Source organism: Scyliorhinus canicula, chromosome 18, assembly GCF_902713615.1.
Source record: "Scyliorhinus canicula chromosome 18, sScyCan1.1, whole genome shotgun sequence".
Classification (NCBI taxonomy): domain Eukaryota; kingdom Metazoa; phylum Chordata; class Chondrichthyes; order Carcharhiniformes; family Scyliorhinidae; genus Scyliorhinus; species Scyliorhinus canicula.
The window spans coordinates 111762655-111781203 of record NC_052163.1 but is presented as its reverse complement, the minus strand read 5'-3'; the positions used below and the strand labels follow the sequence as shown (position 1 = coordinate 111781203).

At 47.0% G+C, this 18549-nt stretch overlaps 1 protein-coding gene across 1 annotated transcript in view; it reads right to left on the bottom strand.

The window, feature by feature from the left end:
- The window catches only part of ell (elongation factor RNA polymerase II), a 172709-nt gene that overhangs the window by 61891 nt on the left and 92269 nt on the right, over positions 1–18549 (bottom strand). Inside the window, exon 3 of the mRNA XM_038776846.1 lies at positions 4243–4364. Within this exon, the coding sequence (XP_038632774.1) occupies positions 4243–4364 (122 nt within the window). The remainder of the gene's footprint in view (positions 1–4242; positions 4365–18549) is intronic.

Below are 18549 nucleotides of genomic sequence, written 5' to 3'. Positions count from 1 at the left end.
ACAGGACCTTTTTTTGGGGATCCTAGGGTCTCCCCCACCCCACGAACACCATGATCAGTTTTTCTAATGAGTTGAAGGCGGCCTTGGGGATGTAGATCGGTATAGATCTGAACAGGAAGAGGAACCTGGGCAGTACGCTCATCTGGACTCTTCCTGCCAAGGACAGTGGGAGTGTGCCCCATCTCTGAAAGACCTTTTTAATTTCCTCCACCAGGTCAGATTCCATTGGTGGATACGTGTCTAGGCATGGGTCTAGGCATTTGGATCCCCAGGTTGGGGAATTTGTGTCAGGCCTGTTTAAATGGCACTCCCTCCAGTTCTGCCCCTTCCACTTGCAGGTTCACCGGGAAGACTCACTTTTGCTAAGGTTAGTTAAGGCTTTATGTATCACCTTTAAAATCCTTGAGTGGATTCTACATATTGGAATAAAAGCCGAGTTATCAATGGAGTGTCATGAGGAGCCTCCTGACAGTATCAGGCCTTGTGCATCTATTACATAATGAATAAAGATGGCAGGTGTCTGGCAAACACAATTTTCTGATGGCAATGAACAGAGAGGGAATAGTTTGTCAAGGTAAGAAAATGTGCGGACTTGCGTTTGGAATTCCAGTTCTCAATTTGCTCCTGAGTTTTTGCCAAAGTGTGAGTACACAAAAACAGCAGCATGTGAATTCTCAACTCAGACTGCAAAAATATTCAATCATTTTTGGAAAAGAAAATACAGCATGACAGCCGATTCCCTTCCCCCTCCCAAGAGGAAAATATTTTTAGCTCCTGCCTATACATTACAGATCATACTGCAATCATCTTTCAATGCCAAAATCTGCATGTTGGTGGCATCTGCACTTATGGGGCTATCAACTGATCGGGCAGCTTTATAGCTCAGCTCTCATACCCCATAAGCATTGTTGTTCTTCAAAACATATGATTTACATTACTGCCCCAGTGGGAAAAATATGATGCAGATTCCAACGAGCTACATTACCGCCTTGCTCAGAATCAGAAATCTGGTCATTTTCCTTCCCTTAAAGAATCCCATCCAAGTGGAATGTCCAGGTCACTGTTTACGCGAATGGACTGAGGTGACGGAATTGGTTCCATCCCTCGTATCTTTTCCTCCACAACCTCCCGTAAACACCCAATTTCTCAACACTTACCCCATATTTTCCTTTCAAAATAATAATAATCGCTTATTGTCACAAGTAGGCTTCAAAGACGTTACTGTGAAAAGCCCCAGTCGCCACATTCCGGCGCCTGTTGGGGGAGGCCAGTAAGGGAATTGAACCTGTGCAGCTGGCATTGTTCTGCATTGCAAGCCAGCTATTTAGACCACTGTGCTAAACCAGCCCCCAATGAAACGAAAATCGCTTATTGTCACAAGTAAGCTTCAATGAAGTTACTGTGAAAAGCCCCTAGTCGCCACATTCCAGCGCCTGTTCGGGGAGGCTGGTATGGGAATTGAAACGTGCCTTGGTCTGCTTTCAAAGCCAGCAATTTAGCCCTGTGCTAAACAGCCCCATGAATATCTTATGAATAAAGATGGCTGGTGTCTGGTTAACACAATTTTCCGATGGCAGTGAACAGAGAGGGAATAGTTTGGCACGGTAAGAAATTGTGTGGACTTGTGTTTGGAATTCCAGTTTTCAAAGCAGATTGCACACTCACTCTGATGAATCGCTGACTTAAAGCCTTATTAAACATTATCTGTAACATTTCTTACAATGATTAATATTAAATTAAACTAAGGGTGTGCTTTAAGATACACACAGTCCATTGCTCTCTGATGTAAAAGGCATTGCAGTAATATAACCGCTTCTCAAAATAAACTGCCCACTACAGATTAGGCAGCCACATACAGGCATGGACGAGATCACCAGGGCTGAACAAGCAAGCTTCTATTGTGGTCAACCTGGCAGTCATGCTGGGGTTACAGTTCCACCAGTCCTGGAAGCTCACTGGCACTTTTCATACAAGTCCAGAATATGAATTCTGACAGGCTATTTGGGGAAAAGAAAGATCCAGGGATCACTGGATGTCGTGTTCTCCCTTTTACTTTTGTACTGTATGGTTAAATCCTGTTGAACTGCAAGAGTGGTGAAGTAGTATGATGATAAGCAAAGTTCAGTAGATTCTATGCATAAGATATTTGAGAAGCAAAACAAGGCTTGTAAATAAAACTAAGGCACACGTATCAAAGGAAGAGTTATAACATGGATAGGAAGTTGATTAAAATTCAGAAAAGAGAGAGCAGTGATTAATTAATGTTTTTAGACTAGAGGGACTTCAACAGCAGTGTTCCTAAGGGGTCAAGTCAGTGTTACTAAGTATTAAAATGGGTAAAAACGCACAATATAGCACATTCTCCCCTTGTCTGCATGGGTTTCACCCCACAAAGCAAAGATGTGCAGGTTAGGTAGATTGGCCATGCTAAATTGCCCCTTAATTGGAAAAAAATAATTGGGTACTCTAAGTTTATTATTTAACTGCACAATATAAAAAATTGCAGTCAATACTAAAAATAATTTAACAATGAACAAATTGTATTATAGAATTTACAGTGTAGAAGGAGGCCATTCGGCCCGTCGAGTCTGCACCGGCTCCTGGAAAGAGCACCCTACCCAAGGTTAACACCTCCACCCTATCACCATAACCCAGTAACCCTACCCACCACTAAGGGCAATTTTGGACACTAAGGGCAATTTATCATGGCCAATCCACCTAACCTGCACATCTTTGGACTGTGGGAGGAAACCGGAGCACCCGGAGGAAACCCACGCACACACGGGGAGGATGTGCAGACTCCACACAGACAGTGACCCAAGCCGGAATCGAACCTGGGACCTTGGAGCTGTGAAGCGATTGTGCTATCCACAATGCTACCGTGCTGCCAGTATGTAGGCAACTTCAAGAGAAAGAGAGACTAGATTTAGCTGGTGTCAGATTAAGTTTAATTTTACGGAATATGAACCAATAGATTTTGAGAGAAAGAAGTGCATGAAATTATGTGGCTTGCATTTTTTTTTGATTTTTCCATTAAGGGGTAATTTAGCGTGGCAAATCCACCTACCCTGTACATCTTTGGGTTATGGCCGTGAGACCCACGCAGACCCGGGAAAAATATGCAAACTCTGCACGGACAGTGACCTGGGGCCGGGATCAAACCCAGGTACACAGCGCCGTAAGGCAGCAGTGCAAAGCCACCATGACGTCCCTATATGACTTTAAAAAGAATAGTGAGACTTGTTACTCAGATACATTCATTTTAAAAAGATTAACAAATTGATAAAAAGTCAGACTGTAATTTAATAAATAGCATAGAGTATAAAAGTAAGGTATGCAAAATGTAACACAAATACTCTAATCAATGAACCGTTGCAAATAATTGATTAAAGTACGTGTGTCACATTTTGCATACCTTACTTTAGAAAGGATGTCAATGCCATGGAGAGGGTATAAAAGGGATCTATAATGATTATTCCATGGATTAGAAGCTTTGTTGTAATCCAATGGCAAGGCCAGCATTTGTTGTTCAGCCCCGATTGCCCTGGAACTGAGTGGCCATTTCAGAGCGTGCATCATGTAATTTGAGCTTGTTAACGGCCTGATTCTACACGTGTTGCAACTGATGCCTGCGTACTCTATAGTTTTTAAAGTGACAACATGAATTCAAACAAGTGAGACATCCCAAAACACTGTTCTGGTCTCCACATTACAAAAAGGATATTGAGGTGTTAGAGAATGCGCAAAGAAGATTTGCAAAAATGATGCGAGAATTGAGAGGTTATAATCATCATGAAACACTGAACATGCAGATTCTTTTCTCTTGAAAGGGACTGAAAGATGATCTGAAAGAGGTCTAAAAATATGATGGGGATTTGATATGGTAGATGTGGAGAAGAGTGCACCCTCAGTGGAGCCCAAATCTAGGAGCCATACACATAAGACAGTCACTAATATATCCAATAAGAAATTCAGCAAAAGCTTCTTTACCCAGAGCTGTGAGAGTGTGGAAATGGCATGGAGTGGATGAGGTGAATATCATTGTTGCATTTAAGAGGAAGTTAGATATACACGAGGGAGAAAGGAACAGGAGGATGTGTTTCTAAAATGAGCTGAAGCAGAACAGGAGGCGGCATAAACATTGTAATAATCCAGTTGGGCCAGATGGCCTGTTTTGTGCTGTACATTTAAGGCAAGGTATGAAATGGACTTCCAGGAACAATGGCAGAAGCTGAATCTTACCGGGATTGATACTGTTGAATACAGTCAAAGCTGCACTGGGGATTGTCCCTGCCGACATTACAAAGGTAAAATGTGAATGTCCGCACTTCATTTGGGCAATCTGGCCTCGGAATGGTGATCCGCTGTTGGAAAAAAAGAAAATGTCAGCTTTGCAAAAATAAAATCCAGCATGTTCCAGAGACAATAAACACACTTCAACCTCCTTGGGTATGGGGCATAAATAGGAAACATATTTTAAAAAGCTGTAAAAAAAACATTCATGGTCTTTTGGGAACAAAGTGTTGTCCTCAGCTCGATTGGTAGAACTTCTGCCTCTGTCAGGAGGAAATGGGCTGAGGTTTCACTCCAGCGGACCCCTTGGCCAAACCGAAAGATTGCTACATTGTCAGAGATGCTATCAGATGAGATTCTACTTCCCTGTTTGGATACAGATAAAAGGTCCCATGGCACTGTTCAAAGAATAGCAGGGAGTTCTTGTGGTATCCAGGCCAACATTCTTCCCTCAACCAAAACACATGAATTGGTCATTCGTCCCATTGTTACTTGTTGGATCTTGCCATGCTCAAAAGCCACCATGGCGGCCTTGCACATAACGTATCCAATAATGTTTCGTGCATTTTATATGTTTTACTTGAACAATTGTATGAGAGGACGATGGCTCAGTACTACTGCAGACAGTAGAGGCACTGGCAGAATCATGATGTTACTGTTGAGAAAGCAGAGTACCCCAATGGTTACTGCAGCTTAGAGGGGTGAAGGTCAGGTGTTGAATTAGAAGCTGACAGTTCTCTTGCAGTGATATTCAGTGTTTTAGCACCAGCCCTCATCAGAATCACAAGAGAATCTACATAGGTTTTATGCTACCTTCAATCCACTCCCAATGGAACCTCGCCAACATCAGTGGGGGTGAAACAAAGGCAAAATAAACAATTTGAGGTGAAGGCCTAGATTATATGACAGAAATTGGTGGGAGCACTCAGAAGGTTTAGCAGCAGCTGTGGAGGGAGAAACCGAGTTAACATTTCAGGCGATAACTGCTTGCTTATAAGTTCACCAGAGATAATTGTGAGATACTACACCTTGGTAGGAAGAATGGGGATGTCACTTATTAGTTGGAAAGTCCAAGTCTAGGTGAGGTACAGGAACAAAGGGATCACTCAGTACGAATACGTCAATTTCTAAAAGTGTGCTAACGGTTAGCAACGTCATAAAAAAAACAAGCACTAGGTTTTATTTCCAGACGGGTAGAATTGAAAAGAGAAGCCATGCCAAACCTATACTGAACCTCAATTAGACCTCACTTCGAACACTGCACACAATTGTGGAAATCATATGTTATGAAAAGGATATTAATGCACTGAAAAGGACACAGAGAAGATTCACAAAGATTATACTAGAAATATGTAGGTATAATATTTCAAGGAAGGACTGACAGGTTAGCTTTCTTTTTTAAAAAAGGTTGAGGGGCAGCCGATCAAGGTATTATGAAAGGTTTTGAATGGACCCAGAAGAGAATGTTTCCCCTTGTGGGGAAGAGCGTAACGAGCAGCCATCAATATAAAGAGAGCCAGCAAGAAATCCAGTCGGGAATTCAGAAGGAACTGATTTACCTGATGAGTGGTGAGAATGTGGAACTTGTTGTCACAGGAAGTGGTTGAGGAAAAGAGGAGTATTTAAGGGGAAGTTAGAAAAGCACATAAGGGAAAAGGAGTACTAGATATTTACAATGAAAGATTTAGATAAGGAATGATACTAGGCAGCTCGGTTGTACCATAAACTCTGACTTGGACTCACTGGCCTGTTCCTGTGCCATATATCTAATGCAATCTTGTGAGATCTGTTGAGCATTTTCAGCATTTAATGTTTTTAATTCAGGGTTCCGGCATCCACAGTACTTTTGCTTTTGTCATCTTGTTTTGCTGGCTCTCTCAAACACACTGGTGGAAGGATGTGGTTGTAAAGCTGCCTCATCTATGGCCATACAATTGTGGATGTGCACTATCTGACAAGCCTTTATGTTCTATGTTCTATTAGCGAAAAGCACAATTGCCATTTTAACTAGCAGACAGGATGACAATCCAGAACAAGAGTTTGAACAGAGGTGTTGGGACAATACCCAGTAGCATCCAGACTGAGTGTGTGTAGGCACTCCCACTTCAGTCACAATGTGCACTCAGGTCACTCCACTTGAGGCCAAGTCGCAATTTCCAAACAAAGAATGCTACTCAATGGGAATCTCCAATAATTCCTTGTGTTTAGCATGTGGAGTATTTTGTGCATTGCTTCTGTCCAATATTCCAAACACTGTCCCATTGGAATCACAGACCAGGCACAAAGCTGGGTTATCGTAGCACTGTTTTCACCACATGCAGCAATTTTTGTAGAAATGCTGATTCATCATACAGGTAAATCTATTTTGCATGTGAAAAGTACTTAACAAACATGTACTATCATTCTGTACCCAAGGACCGAAAGCACTCATATATTGATCAAAAAGCACTCTCCCATTCCCACTTTTTACCGGATTGTTTTCCTGACAAACATACAAAAAAAGGTTAATATTCACATGGAATCGCCATCAGAAGACATATTGCAATCACATGCCCAACAATGGGGTCTGTTACTCATTTGTTATTTGCTAATCAGAAATATAAATTATCACATCTAGATTCCCAAACCACCACATGTGGGTATTTGGCTGATGGGTTGCACAACATTGAGTTGTCAAATACTGGATCTCTGCACTCTTCCAATTCTGGCCTCTTGTGCAACCCAATTTAATCGTCTATTAGTAGCCAATGGAAATTCAATTTATTTTCTCCACGTTACAAAGTAGTGGGTCTGTCTGACAGCACCTGTATATTTAAATGGATTATGCTTTTAACTACTCCAAGATTCTGTTTTTTAAAATTTACAGTACCCGATTAATTTTTTTCAATGGAGGGCCAATTTACCGTGGCCAATCCACCTACCCTGCACATCTTTTGGATTGTGGGGGTGAAACCCACGCAGACAAGGGGAGAACGTGCAAACTCCACACGAACAGTGACCCGGGGCTGGGATCGAACCTGGGACCTCATTGTCGTGAGGCAACAATGCTAACCACTGCACCATCATGCTGCCTTGAAATTAACAAGAATAACAATGAATTGGAGATGAAAATGGAATAACAGACAAGTAACAAGATTAGCAGGAGGCTAAAAACATTATGGTACGAATGGTCACATCAGAAACATTGTTTATCAAAGATCAGTGGGGCTACACAAATAACAACTTCTAAAGGCAAGGTATTCGCGAGAGGTAGTCAGCAGAATCCACAGAGGGGAACATCAAAGAGACTAAACAGTATAACTGCTGGAACTCTGGGGAAGGAGGCTAGTTTTCCATCCAACAGTCAGACAGGCCAGTTCCATCTACGATTCGAGCCACAGAGGCCTGTTCCATCTAACATTTACAGCCACGGCATATTGTAGATATTCTCCCCTAAAAGACACAATTTGCATCTTTGCTGAACCAGGAAGAGATGCTTTCCCTGACTTAGTCCCCTAAGCTGTATTGTGCAGTATAACTAGTAACTAGATTTGACCTATAGATATTGCTTGGGGGAAAGGGGTGTTTTAGTTAGTTCAAGAAATGTGGGCATATTAATCTCCTGTCTGTGTTTTTTCTTTTACTTAAATAAATATTCTTTATTAATTATTTACACAACAACGTCCACATGGAGTTTGCGCATTCTTCCCGTGTCTGCGTGGATCTTACCCCTATAACCCAAAGATATGCAGGCTAGGTAGATAGGCCACACTAAATTGCTGCTTAATTGGAAAGTTGTTCACTGGGTTGTACATTATTCCTCACATTAGTTGAAACAAAAATACATCACTAAGAACCATTGTTTCACGTTATCCTTCAGGGTTTTGAGACACACTTGCAGGTAACATCAGTGGGGTTCTTATAAAAATTGGGGACACTTGGCCAGGATTTTGAAAAGCATAATTCTTTTTTGACGTAGAGATTTTTAAAGGTAGTGAGAATGTGTTATCTAAAATAAGGAGACCCTAAGTCCAGGCTTATTTTGAAGTAGACAATATAACCGTGGGAAATTTGAAAAGTGCACCCAAAGCTAAATTGATGGAATTAGCAGATACATTGGAATTTGGATTATTTATAGGGGCTAAGAAAGCTGAAGTAGTTGAAAGCATAGCACCTTATTTAAACGTACAAGTGGTGAGAGATGGACCCAGTTACATCAAAAGGTGGGGAAATTGAATTAGCTAAAATTCAATTACAAAGGGAAATAGAAATGAAGAAATTAGAAATGCAAGTGGAAATGCAGAAGTTAGCAATGGCAAAAAGAGAAATGGATAAAGAGAGGGAACATCAAATTAAAATGCAGTGAATTTCAGCAAATTGCATTCGGGACAACAGAGCTGGATGAGGAAGAAAGTCTTGAGACATACAGGTGCAAGTCAATCCCCAATGTTGTGGGATAAAGACATTTGTTGTCCGGAAGGGATATTAAGGAAGAGATTTTGATTAGCAGCATTCAGGGCGAAACAAGAAAGATTCCTTTGGTAAAAATAAACTCAATGAGTTGCTCTAAGACAGGAGAAGTGGTTGTAGGAAAGGTAGATTACCATCGCATGGAGTCACTTCATTCTAGGGACTGATATAGCAGGATCACAGATAGTAGTGATGCCGACTGTGGTGGAACAGCCAATAAAAAACCCAGATACAGAGAAATTGCAAACAGACCATCATGGGTTATTCCTGATTGTGTAGTCATGATATCACAGAATCATAAGCAAAGATAAAAGAGGGTGCACAGAATGAGACCAGTGAGATCAGGTTATCTGATACGACTGTTAGCCAGCTAAATGAAGAGGAAACAGACAAAGGGAAGGGAGAGACAAATGTGTTTAATTCAAAGATACTGCTAGAATTCCAACAATTCTATTAGACTGCTTACTCAGCATCGGAACTCAAGGTATTCTTGAATGTTATGTCGAGCTCCAAATACTAATAAGAGAATGGCACCCACCGCATGTCAGTGCAGAGGACAAACGGGCAGAAATACACCCAATTTTATTACCTCCTGGGTATAGGAAACAGACTAAGACCAGCTCATGAAATTCCATTGGGGGACATTTCGGAATAAGAAAAACCCACGCAAAGATTCAAAAACAATTTGTTTGGCCCGGACTACAGGAAGATGTAGGTAATTTCGGTCAAACTTGTCAAGTAATGGGGAAACCACAAGCAGAAATAAAACCAGCACCGCTGATCCGTATTCCAGCTTTTGAAGAACCTTTTGCAAGAGTTCTAATCAACTGTGTAGCCTATTGCAGAGAATGAGAGGGGAAATCGATACTTGTTAACCACGATGAATACATCCACTAGATTCCCTGAAGCCATACCATTAAGAACCATTACAGCCAGGAGAGTGGGAGAGGATTTAACAAAATTCTTTACGGCTTACCATAGAATCATAGAAAAGTTACAGCACAGAATGAAGACATTCGGTCCATCTTGTCCACGGCAGTGCTAGGAAACCAAGGCCCCCTTTCTAAACCCAATTACCAAAGGAGATGCAATCCAATCAGGGGTCAAATTTCATTCAAGATTATTTAAAGAGGTCATGACTAGCCTGGAGTTAAAACAATACAAATCTTCGGCATATCATCCAGAGTCACAGGGAGCATTAGAGAGATGGCATCAAACTTTGAAAACCGTGATGAGAGCCATATAGGCAAGATTATCCTCATGATTGGGACAAAGGGATTCCATTTTTATTATTCGCCATTAGGGATGCACCAAATATTTCTGCCAGATTAAATCATTTTGAAATGGTCTATGGACATGAAGTTAGAGGACCTAATGAAGCTAATCTAAGAAAAATGATTAAGCTAGAAATCAAAAACTACACTTTTTGACTATGTCTCAAATTTCAGAGAAAGATGGAATGGGGCTTGTGAAGTGGCACAGAAACATTTAAAAACAGCGCAGCATGGAACAAAATCAATGGCTGGTAGGAAAGCACAGACTTCTAGTTTTGTAGCAGGGGAAAATGTGCTTGTGTTATATTACCTGTGACTGGTGAACCACTGACAGCCAGATTTAGTGGACCGCATATCATCGAAAGAAAGTTGAGTGGGGTAAATTATCTGGTAAGCATACCAGATAGACGTTAATTGCATAGACCAGTGCTTCTCAAACTATCTGATGTGGCGGACCGGCAGTTTTTTTTTTCAATGTGCCAGGGACCGGTGAGCGAAACAAGCCAATCCAGGATTACTGTCTCTTTCTTTTCTGGAAACACTCCACGTACCGGCAGACGATGGCTCGCGTACCGGCACCGGTACGCGTACCACACTTTGAGAAGCACTGGCATAGGCTATGTCATATTAACATGCTTAAAAATATTGGGATCGAGGAGATGAGGACAAGCAGGAGATCTTGATAATAATGAGAAAGGAAAAAGCAGGGTTAACTGCAGACAGAGACTTCCCTAAAATTATTTTGGGTAACGAGGAAGTCCTGAAAAATTTAAACAACTGGTTAAGTTATCTTCCAAATGAGAGTTGGAGCAAAGTGTATGAGTTACAGCAGTCCTATGAATGTATTTGTGGGGACAAATTAGGTGGAATGGAGATAGCAATGCATGATGTAGATGTGGAGTACAAAAGAAAATTGAATATATGCTCCAAAATTACATTACTGAATTGAGTTCTAGTGTTTGGAACTCCCCTATCGTACCAGGTCCTAGGCCAGATGAAACACAAAGACTTTGTATGGACTACAGGAGAATGAATACTGTCACCAAGAGGGATTTGTTTCCTACTACACATTTGGAAGAATGCATCGAAAGAGTTGGACAGGGGCGGCATGGTAGCGCAGTGGTTAGCACTGCCGCATCAAACAGGTGCCAGGGACTTCCGGTGGCGGCAATGCGGAGCTAAGCCGCACATTCGGCAGCTCCCGCTGAAAACGGACTTTGGGGCTCTTTTCAGGGCCCCCAACGGAGCAGTATCGGCAAATTCCAACGTGGGATGAGGACAGGAGTCGACCCCTACGGTCCTATGGTCCGGACCAGGAGTGGGGTAAGGAGAAAAATGGAGAAAGCACCCCTGAAAAAGCGGGGGAAGGAAGACAAAATGGCGGCCGGCGGAGACCCGGGGGACTGGAGGCAGTGGGCTCAGGAGCAGCAGGCGACTCTGCTGCGCTGCTTCCAGGAGCTTAAGTTGGAGCTGCTGGAGTCGCTGAAGGTAACCAACAGGGAGCTGATGGAGACCCAGACAGCCCAGGGGGCTGCGATCCGGGAGCTGCAGAAGCAGGCCTCCGAAAGGGAGGATGAGGCCGTGGCCGTCGCGGGGAAGGTGGAGATGCACGAGGCGCTCCATAAAAGATGGCAGGAGCGGTTCGAGGAGCTGGACAACCGGTCGAGGAGGAAGAATTTGCGGATCCTGGGCCTCACGGAGGGGCTGGAGGGGTCGGACCTGGCAGCCTATGTGGTGGTTATGTTACACTCGCTGATGGGGCCTGGGTCCTTCCAGAGGCCCCTGGAGCTAGAGGGGGCCCACAGAATTCTGGCTAGGAGGCCCAAGCCGAACGAGCCGCCGCGGGCGGTGTTGGTGCGGTTTCATCGGTTCGTGGATCGTGAGTGTGTGCTCCGGTGGGCCAATAAGGAGCGGAGCAGCAAATGGGAGAACACGGAGGTGCGGATCTTCCAGGACTGGAGTGCGGAGGTGGCGAGGCGGAGGGCCGGGTTTAACCGGACGAAGGCAGTGCTCCACAGACGGAGTGTGAAGTTCGGCATGTTGCAGCCGGCGCGTCTGTGGGTCACCTATAAGGATCGGCACCATTATTTGAGTCCCCGGAGGAGGCGTGGGCCTTTGTGCAGGCCGAGAAATTGGACTCAAACTGAGGGTCTAAGATGGGGGATGCTGTATAATACTGTACTTGTATTTGCTTGGTTTAATGTAAGATGTGGGTTGGCCTTGGGGTGGGTGGGGTGATGTCGATTTGTCTTTTATGTATGTGTTTTTCTGTAGGGGTCTGGTGGACGGGTTCGGGCAGGGGGGTAAACGGGGAGTTCGGGGAGCTGGTGGGGGGGGACTGACAATGGGAGTTGCCCTAGAGGAGGCGGGGCCGGGCAGGGTGAAAGCGCGGGCTTTCTGCGGGTTTCCCGCGCTGGTGGGGCCGGGGTCGGGGCTGGGATGCGCGGGTCGTTGCTGGCTTTTTTCTTTTCCCGCGCAAGAGCCGGGGGAGGGGGGGGGGGGGGTTACCGGGTTGCTGCTGAAACGGTCAGGAAGGTGGTGAAGGACGCAGGGGGTGCGGGGGGGGGGGGGGGGGGGGAGAGTTGCCGCCGTGGGAAACTGGCAGAGCGGGGGACGCTGGCCGGGGGTGGGCAAGGGATGGAGTATGGCTAATCGGCAGGGGAGGGGGGCAGGGAGCCCTCGGATCCGGCTGATAACCTGGAATCTGAGGGGGCTGAATAGGCCGGTCAAACGGTGTTTGCGCACCTGAAGGGGCTGAAGGCGGATGTGGCCATGCTCCAGGAGACACACCTGAATGTGGCGGACCAGGTTCGGCTGAGGAAGGGATGGGTGGGCCAAGTATTTCACTCAGGGCTGGATGAGAAGAGTCGGGGGGGGTGGCGATCCTGGTGGGGAAAGAAGGTGACGTTTGAGGCGTTAAATGTGGTGGCTGACAGTGGCGGGAGGTATGTGATGGTGAGTGGTAAGCTGCAGGGGGAGCGGGTGGTGTTGGTGACTGTTTACGCCCCAAATTGGGACGTGCGGGGTTTATGCGGCGTATGTTGGGCCACATTCCGGACCTGGTGGTGGGGGGCCTGATCATGGGGGGGGCTTCAACACGGTACTGGATCCCCCATTGGATCGATCCAAGTCCCGGACGGGTAGGAGGCCGGCGGCGGCTAAGGTGTTGAGGGGATTTATGGACCAGATTGGGGGGGTGGGGGGGGGGGGGGGGGGGGGGGGGGGGGTGGATCCCTGGAGGTTTGCGAGGCCAAGGGCCAGGGAGTACTCGTTTTTCTCCCACGTACATAAGGCCTACTCGAGGATTGATTTTTTTTGTCCTGAGCAGGGGGTTGGTTTCGAGGGTGGAGGATGTGGAATAGTCTGCCATTGCCATTTCAGATCATGCCCCGCACTGGGTGGACCTCGGGCTGGGGGAAGAGAGGGACCAACGTCCGTTCTGGCGCTTGGAGGCGGGGCTGCTGGCAGACGAGGAGGTGGCCGAGAGGGTTCGGGGGGTGTATCGAGAGGTACCTTGAGGCCAATGACAACGGGGAGGTCAGAGTGGGGGCGGTCTGGGAGGCACTGAAGGCGGTGACGAGGGGGGAATTGATCTCCATCCGAACCCATAGGGAGAGGGGGGAGCAGAGGGACAGGGAGAGACTGATAGGGGAGATGGTGAGGGTGGATAGGAGATATGCGGAGGCTCCAGAGGAGGGATTGCTGGGGGAGGCGTAGCCTTCAGGCCAGATTCGACCTATTGACTACCAGAAAGGCGGAAGCTCAGTGGAGGAAAGCACAGGTGGCGGTGTACGAGTATGGGGAGAAGGCGAGCAGGATGCTGGCACACCAGCTCCGAAAGCGGGACGCGGCCAGGGAGATTGGGGGAGTGACGGATAAGGCTGGGATGGTGGTGCGGAGGGGGGGTAGATGTTAATGGGGTCTTCAAGGACTTCTATGGGGAACTGTACCGGTCGGAACCCCCGGTGGAGGTGGGTGGAATGGGGCGCTTCTTGGACAAGCTGCGATTCCCGAGGGTGGAGGAGGAGCAGGTGGAGGGACTGGGGGCGCCGATCGAGCTGGAGGAGGTGGTCAAAGGGATAGGGAGCATGCAGTCGGGGAAGACGCCGGGTCCGGACAGGTTTCCGGCGGAATTTTATAAAAGGTATGTGGACCTGTTGGGCCCCCTGTTGGTCCGGACCTTTAACGAGGCGGGGGGGGGCTTTGCCCCCAACTATGTCACGGGCGCTGAGTTCCTTGATCCTGAAGCGGGACAAGGACCCTCGGCAGTGCGGGTCACATAGGCCGGTTTCGCTGCTAATCGCCAATGCTAAGCTGCACTAGAATAGAGGATTGCGTGCCCGGGGTCATTCATGAGGACCAGACGGGGTTTGTGAAGGGAAGGCAGTTGAATATGAACGTGCGGAGGCTCCTCAATGTCATTATGATGCCGGCCGTGGAAGGGGAGGCAGTGATAGTGGTGGCATTGGATGCGGAGAAGGCCTTTGATAGGGTTGAGTGGGAGTATCTGTGGGAGGTGCTGGAGAGGGGTTTATCCGATGGGTGAGGCTGCTCTACGAGGCCCTGATGGCGAGTGTAGCCACAAATAGGAGGAAGTCGGAGTACTTTCGGTTGTACCGGGGGACGAGACAGGGGTGCCCCGTGTCCCCCTTGCTCTTCGCGTTGGCGATTGAGCCCCTGGCCATGGCGTTGTGGGAGTCAGGGAACTGGAGGGGCCTGGTGGGGGGTGGGGAGGTGCATCGAGTGTCGCTTTATGCCAGGGGTGGGCAAACTACGGCCCGCATGCGGCCCGCCAAAGGTATTTCTGCGGCCCTCCAAGTCATTAAAAAAAAAAAAAACATTTTTTTTTAATTTAAAAAAAAATAAAAATTTTTTAAGGTTAATGGGGGGGGGGGGGGGGGGGGGGGGGGGGGGCTGTTGGGTTACTTACTGGTATAGGGTGGATACGTTGACTTGAGTAGGATGATCATTGCTCGGCACAACGTCGAGGGCCGAAGGGCCTGTTCTGTGCTGTACTGTTCTATATGAGGCGCCCAGAATCATAACCGGGTGAAGTAATTATTTTACTTAATATACTATGCGGCCCTTTGTGAATTGTGAATTTCTGAATGTGGTCCTTGCACGGGAAAGTTTGCCCACCCCTGCTTTATGCGGACGACCTGTTGCTGTATGTGGCGGACCCGGTGGGGGGGATGCCGGAGGTGATGAGGATTCGTAGTGAATTCGGGGGTTTCTCTGGGTATAAGTTGAACCTGGGCAAGAGTGAGTTGTTTGTGGTGCATCCGGGGATCAAGAGGAGGGGATTGGTAGGCTCCCACTGAAGCAGGCAGGGAAGAGCTTCAGGTACCTAGGGGTCCAGGTGGCTGGGAGTTGGGGGGCCCTGCACAAGCTCAACCTCAAGGTTGGTGGAGCGGATGGAGGAGGAGTTTAAGAGGTGGGATATGTTACCGCTGTCACTGGCGGGGAGGGTGCAGTCCGTTAAGATGACGGTGCTCCCGAGGTTTTTGTTCCTGTTCCAGTGCCTCGCCATCCTTATCCCGAAGGCCTTTTTTTTAGGAGTGTCAACAGGAGTATTACGGGATTTGTGTGGGCGCATGGGACTCCGAGGGTGAGAAGAGTGTTCCTGGAACGGGGCAGGGATAGGGGGGGCTGGCGTTGCCCAACCTCTGTGGGTACTATTGGGCTGCCAACGCAGCGATGGTGCGTAAGTGGGTAATGGACGAGGAAGGGGCAGCATGGAAGAGGATGGAGGCGGCGTCATGTGTGGGCACGAGCCTGGAGGCACTGGTAACGGCGCCGTTGCCGCTCCCTCCAACGAGGTATACCACGAGCAAGGTGGTGGCGGCTACCCTCAAAATTTGGGGGCAATGGAGACGGCATAGGGGAGAAGTGGGGGGCTCGATGGGGGCCCCCGATACGGGGGAACCATCGGTTTGTCCCAGGGAGCATTGAAGGCGGATTTCTGGGCTGGCACAGGGCAGGGGTTAGGAGGTTGAGGGACCTGTTTGTGGAGGGGAGGTTCGCGAGCTTGGGGGAGTTAGAGGAGAAGTTTGGGCTCCCCCCGGGGAACATGTTTAGGTACATGCAGGTGAGGGCGTTTGCCAGGCAGCAGTAGGTGGAGGAGTTCCCCTTGCTGCCCCCACGTGGGGTGCGAGACAGGGTGCTCTCAGGGGTGTGGGTTGGAGGAGGGAGGATTTCAGACATATACCGGGTGATGCAGGAGGTAGACGAGGCCTCGGTGGAGGAACTGAAGGCGAAATGGGAAGAGGAGTTAAGTGAGGAGATTGAGGAGGGGACGTGGGCGGATGCCCTGGAGAGAGTGAATTCCTCCTCTTCCTGTGCGAGGCTTAGCCTCATACAGTTTAAGGTGCTGCATAGGGCCCACATGACTGGGACGAGGATGAGTAGGTTTTTCGGGGACGAAGACACGTGTGCTAGGTGCTCGGGGAGCCCAGCGAACCACGCCCATATGTTTTGGGCGTGCCCAGCGCTGGGGGAGTTTTGGAAGGGGGTAGCAAGGATGGTGTCGAGGGTGATGGGATCCAGGGTCAAGCCAGGCTGGGGACTCGCAATTTCTGGGGTTGCAGTAGAGCCGGGAGTGCAGGAGGCGAAAGAGGCCCCCAAGCGTGGAGGCCTGGATCAATGATATGACAGGGTTCATTAAATTGGAGGTGGTGGAATTTGCCCTGAGGGGTTCAGTACATGGGTTCTTTAGGCAGTGGCAGCCTTTCCTGGACTTCCTGGCGGAACGGTAGGGAAATAGGCCGGCAGCAGCTGCAACCCGGGGGGGGGGGGGGGGGGGGGGGGATGTGCAGGCTCGGTGGATAGGCCACACTAAATTGCTGCTTAATTGGAAAGAAATAATTGGGAGTTGGACAGTCCAAATTCATCACAAAGATAGACTTGCTAAAGGGCTATCTGGCACGTACCTTTGACCGAGCAGACAAAGGAGATCTTCATATTCGTAATGTCAAATAGACTTTACCAATTCAAAATTAATCTGCTCGGGATGAAGAACACCCCTGCAACTTTTTGCAGGTGCTTTATCACAAGAATAAAAGAGACTTTTAGGAACACGGTGTAAATTCTCTGACATATAGTTGCATTGTTAATGCATGCTCTTAAATCTTTGCAATTGTTGAGAAGATAGAACAGATAAGAAATTGAGAAATGAAAGTCTTTTTCAAATTAAAGTTTGAAAAGAGGGATTGTGCCAGGAATGTGGGAAATTAACAAGATTATCTGTCAGTGAATTTGAGAGGAAAATAAAATAACATCTAAGGAACATGATTAGCAGGAGGCTAGAGACATTGAGGTGTGAATGGTCAATTCAGAAATATTGTTTACCAGAGATAAGTGGCAAATGGTAACTTCTAACAGCAAGGAACTTGCAAGAGGTAGACAGCAGAATCCAGAGGGGAATATCAGAGACTGAGCAATAGAACTGCTAGAACCCATGAGGGAAGGTGGTTAGTTCTCCATCCAACAGTCAGACAGGCCTGTTCCATCTAACATTTACAGCCACAGTATATTGTAGGTATTCTCCTCTAAAAGACAGGTTTATGCCTTTGTTCAACCAGGAAGAGACATTTTCTCAGACTTGGTCACTTGTGTGGCATAACTGGATTTGGCCTATAGAGTTCCTAAGATTGCATGTTGCTTGGAAAAGGGGGTGTTTCAGTTAGTTCAGGGAATACAAAGAACAAAGAAAAGTACAGCACAGGAACAGGCCCTTTGGCCCTCCAAGCCTGCGCCGACCATGCTGCCTTTCTAATCTAAAACCTTTTACACTTCTGGGGTCCGTATCCCTCTATTCCTATCCTATTCATGTATTTGTCAAGTTGCCCCTTTAACGTCACTATCGTGCCTGCTTCCACCATCTCCTCCAGCAGGGAGTTCCAGGCATCCATTACCCTCTGTGTAAAAAAAACTTCCCTCGCACCTTATATAATTAACTCTTCCACCCTGGAAAAAAAACTTTGACTATCCCCTCTGTCCATGCCCCTCATAATTTTGTAGACTTCTATCAGGTTGCCCCTCAACCTCCGTTGTTCCAGTGAGAACAAACCGAGTTTATCCAATCGCTCCTCATAACTAATGCCCTACATACAAGGCAATATCCTTGTAAACCTCTTCTGTATCCTCTCCAAAGCCACCACATCCTTCTGGTTGTGTGGTGACCAGAATCAAACACTATATTCCAAGTGTGGCCTAACTAACGTCCGATTCAGCTGCAGCATGACTTGCCAATTTTTATACTATTATGGGCCAGGGCTTAGAAAAGCCAAAGTATATTACGAAGTCCACCTGCCCTACAACCTTTATCTTGAATTTGGCTCAGATGAGTACAAGAGCCTTCCCTTCAGGTGTGATTCAACTGTCTTCCTAGACACTTTAATCAAAACAAGCTTCATTATAAGAACTTAGTTAACATTTGAATAAACACATACAGCACAAATTTTTATCAATTACAAACATAAAAACACCACCCAGCTAAAGTAATCCATGTATAACACTTAATGAATTCCCCCTT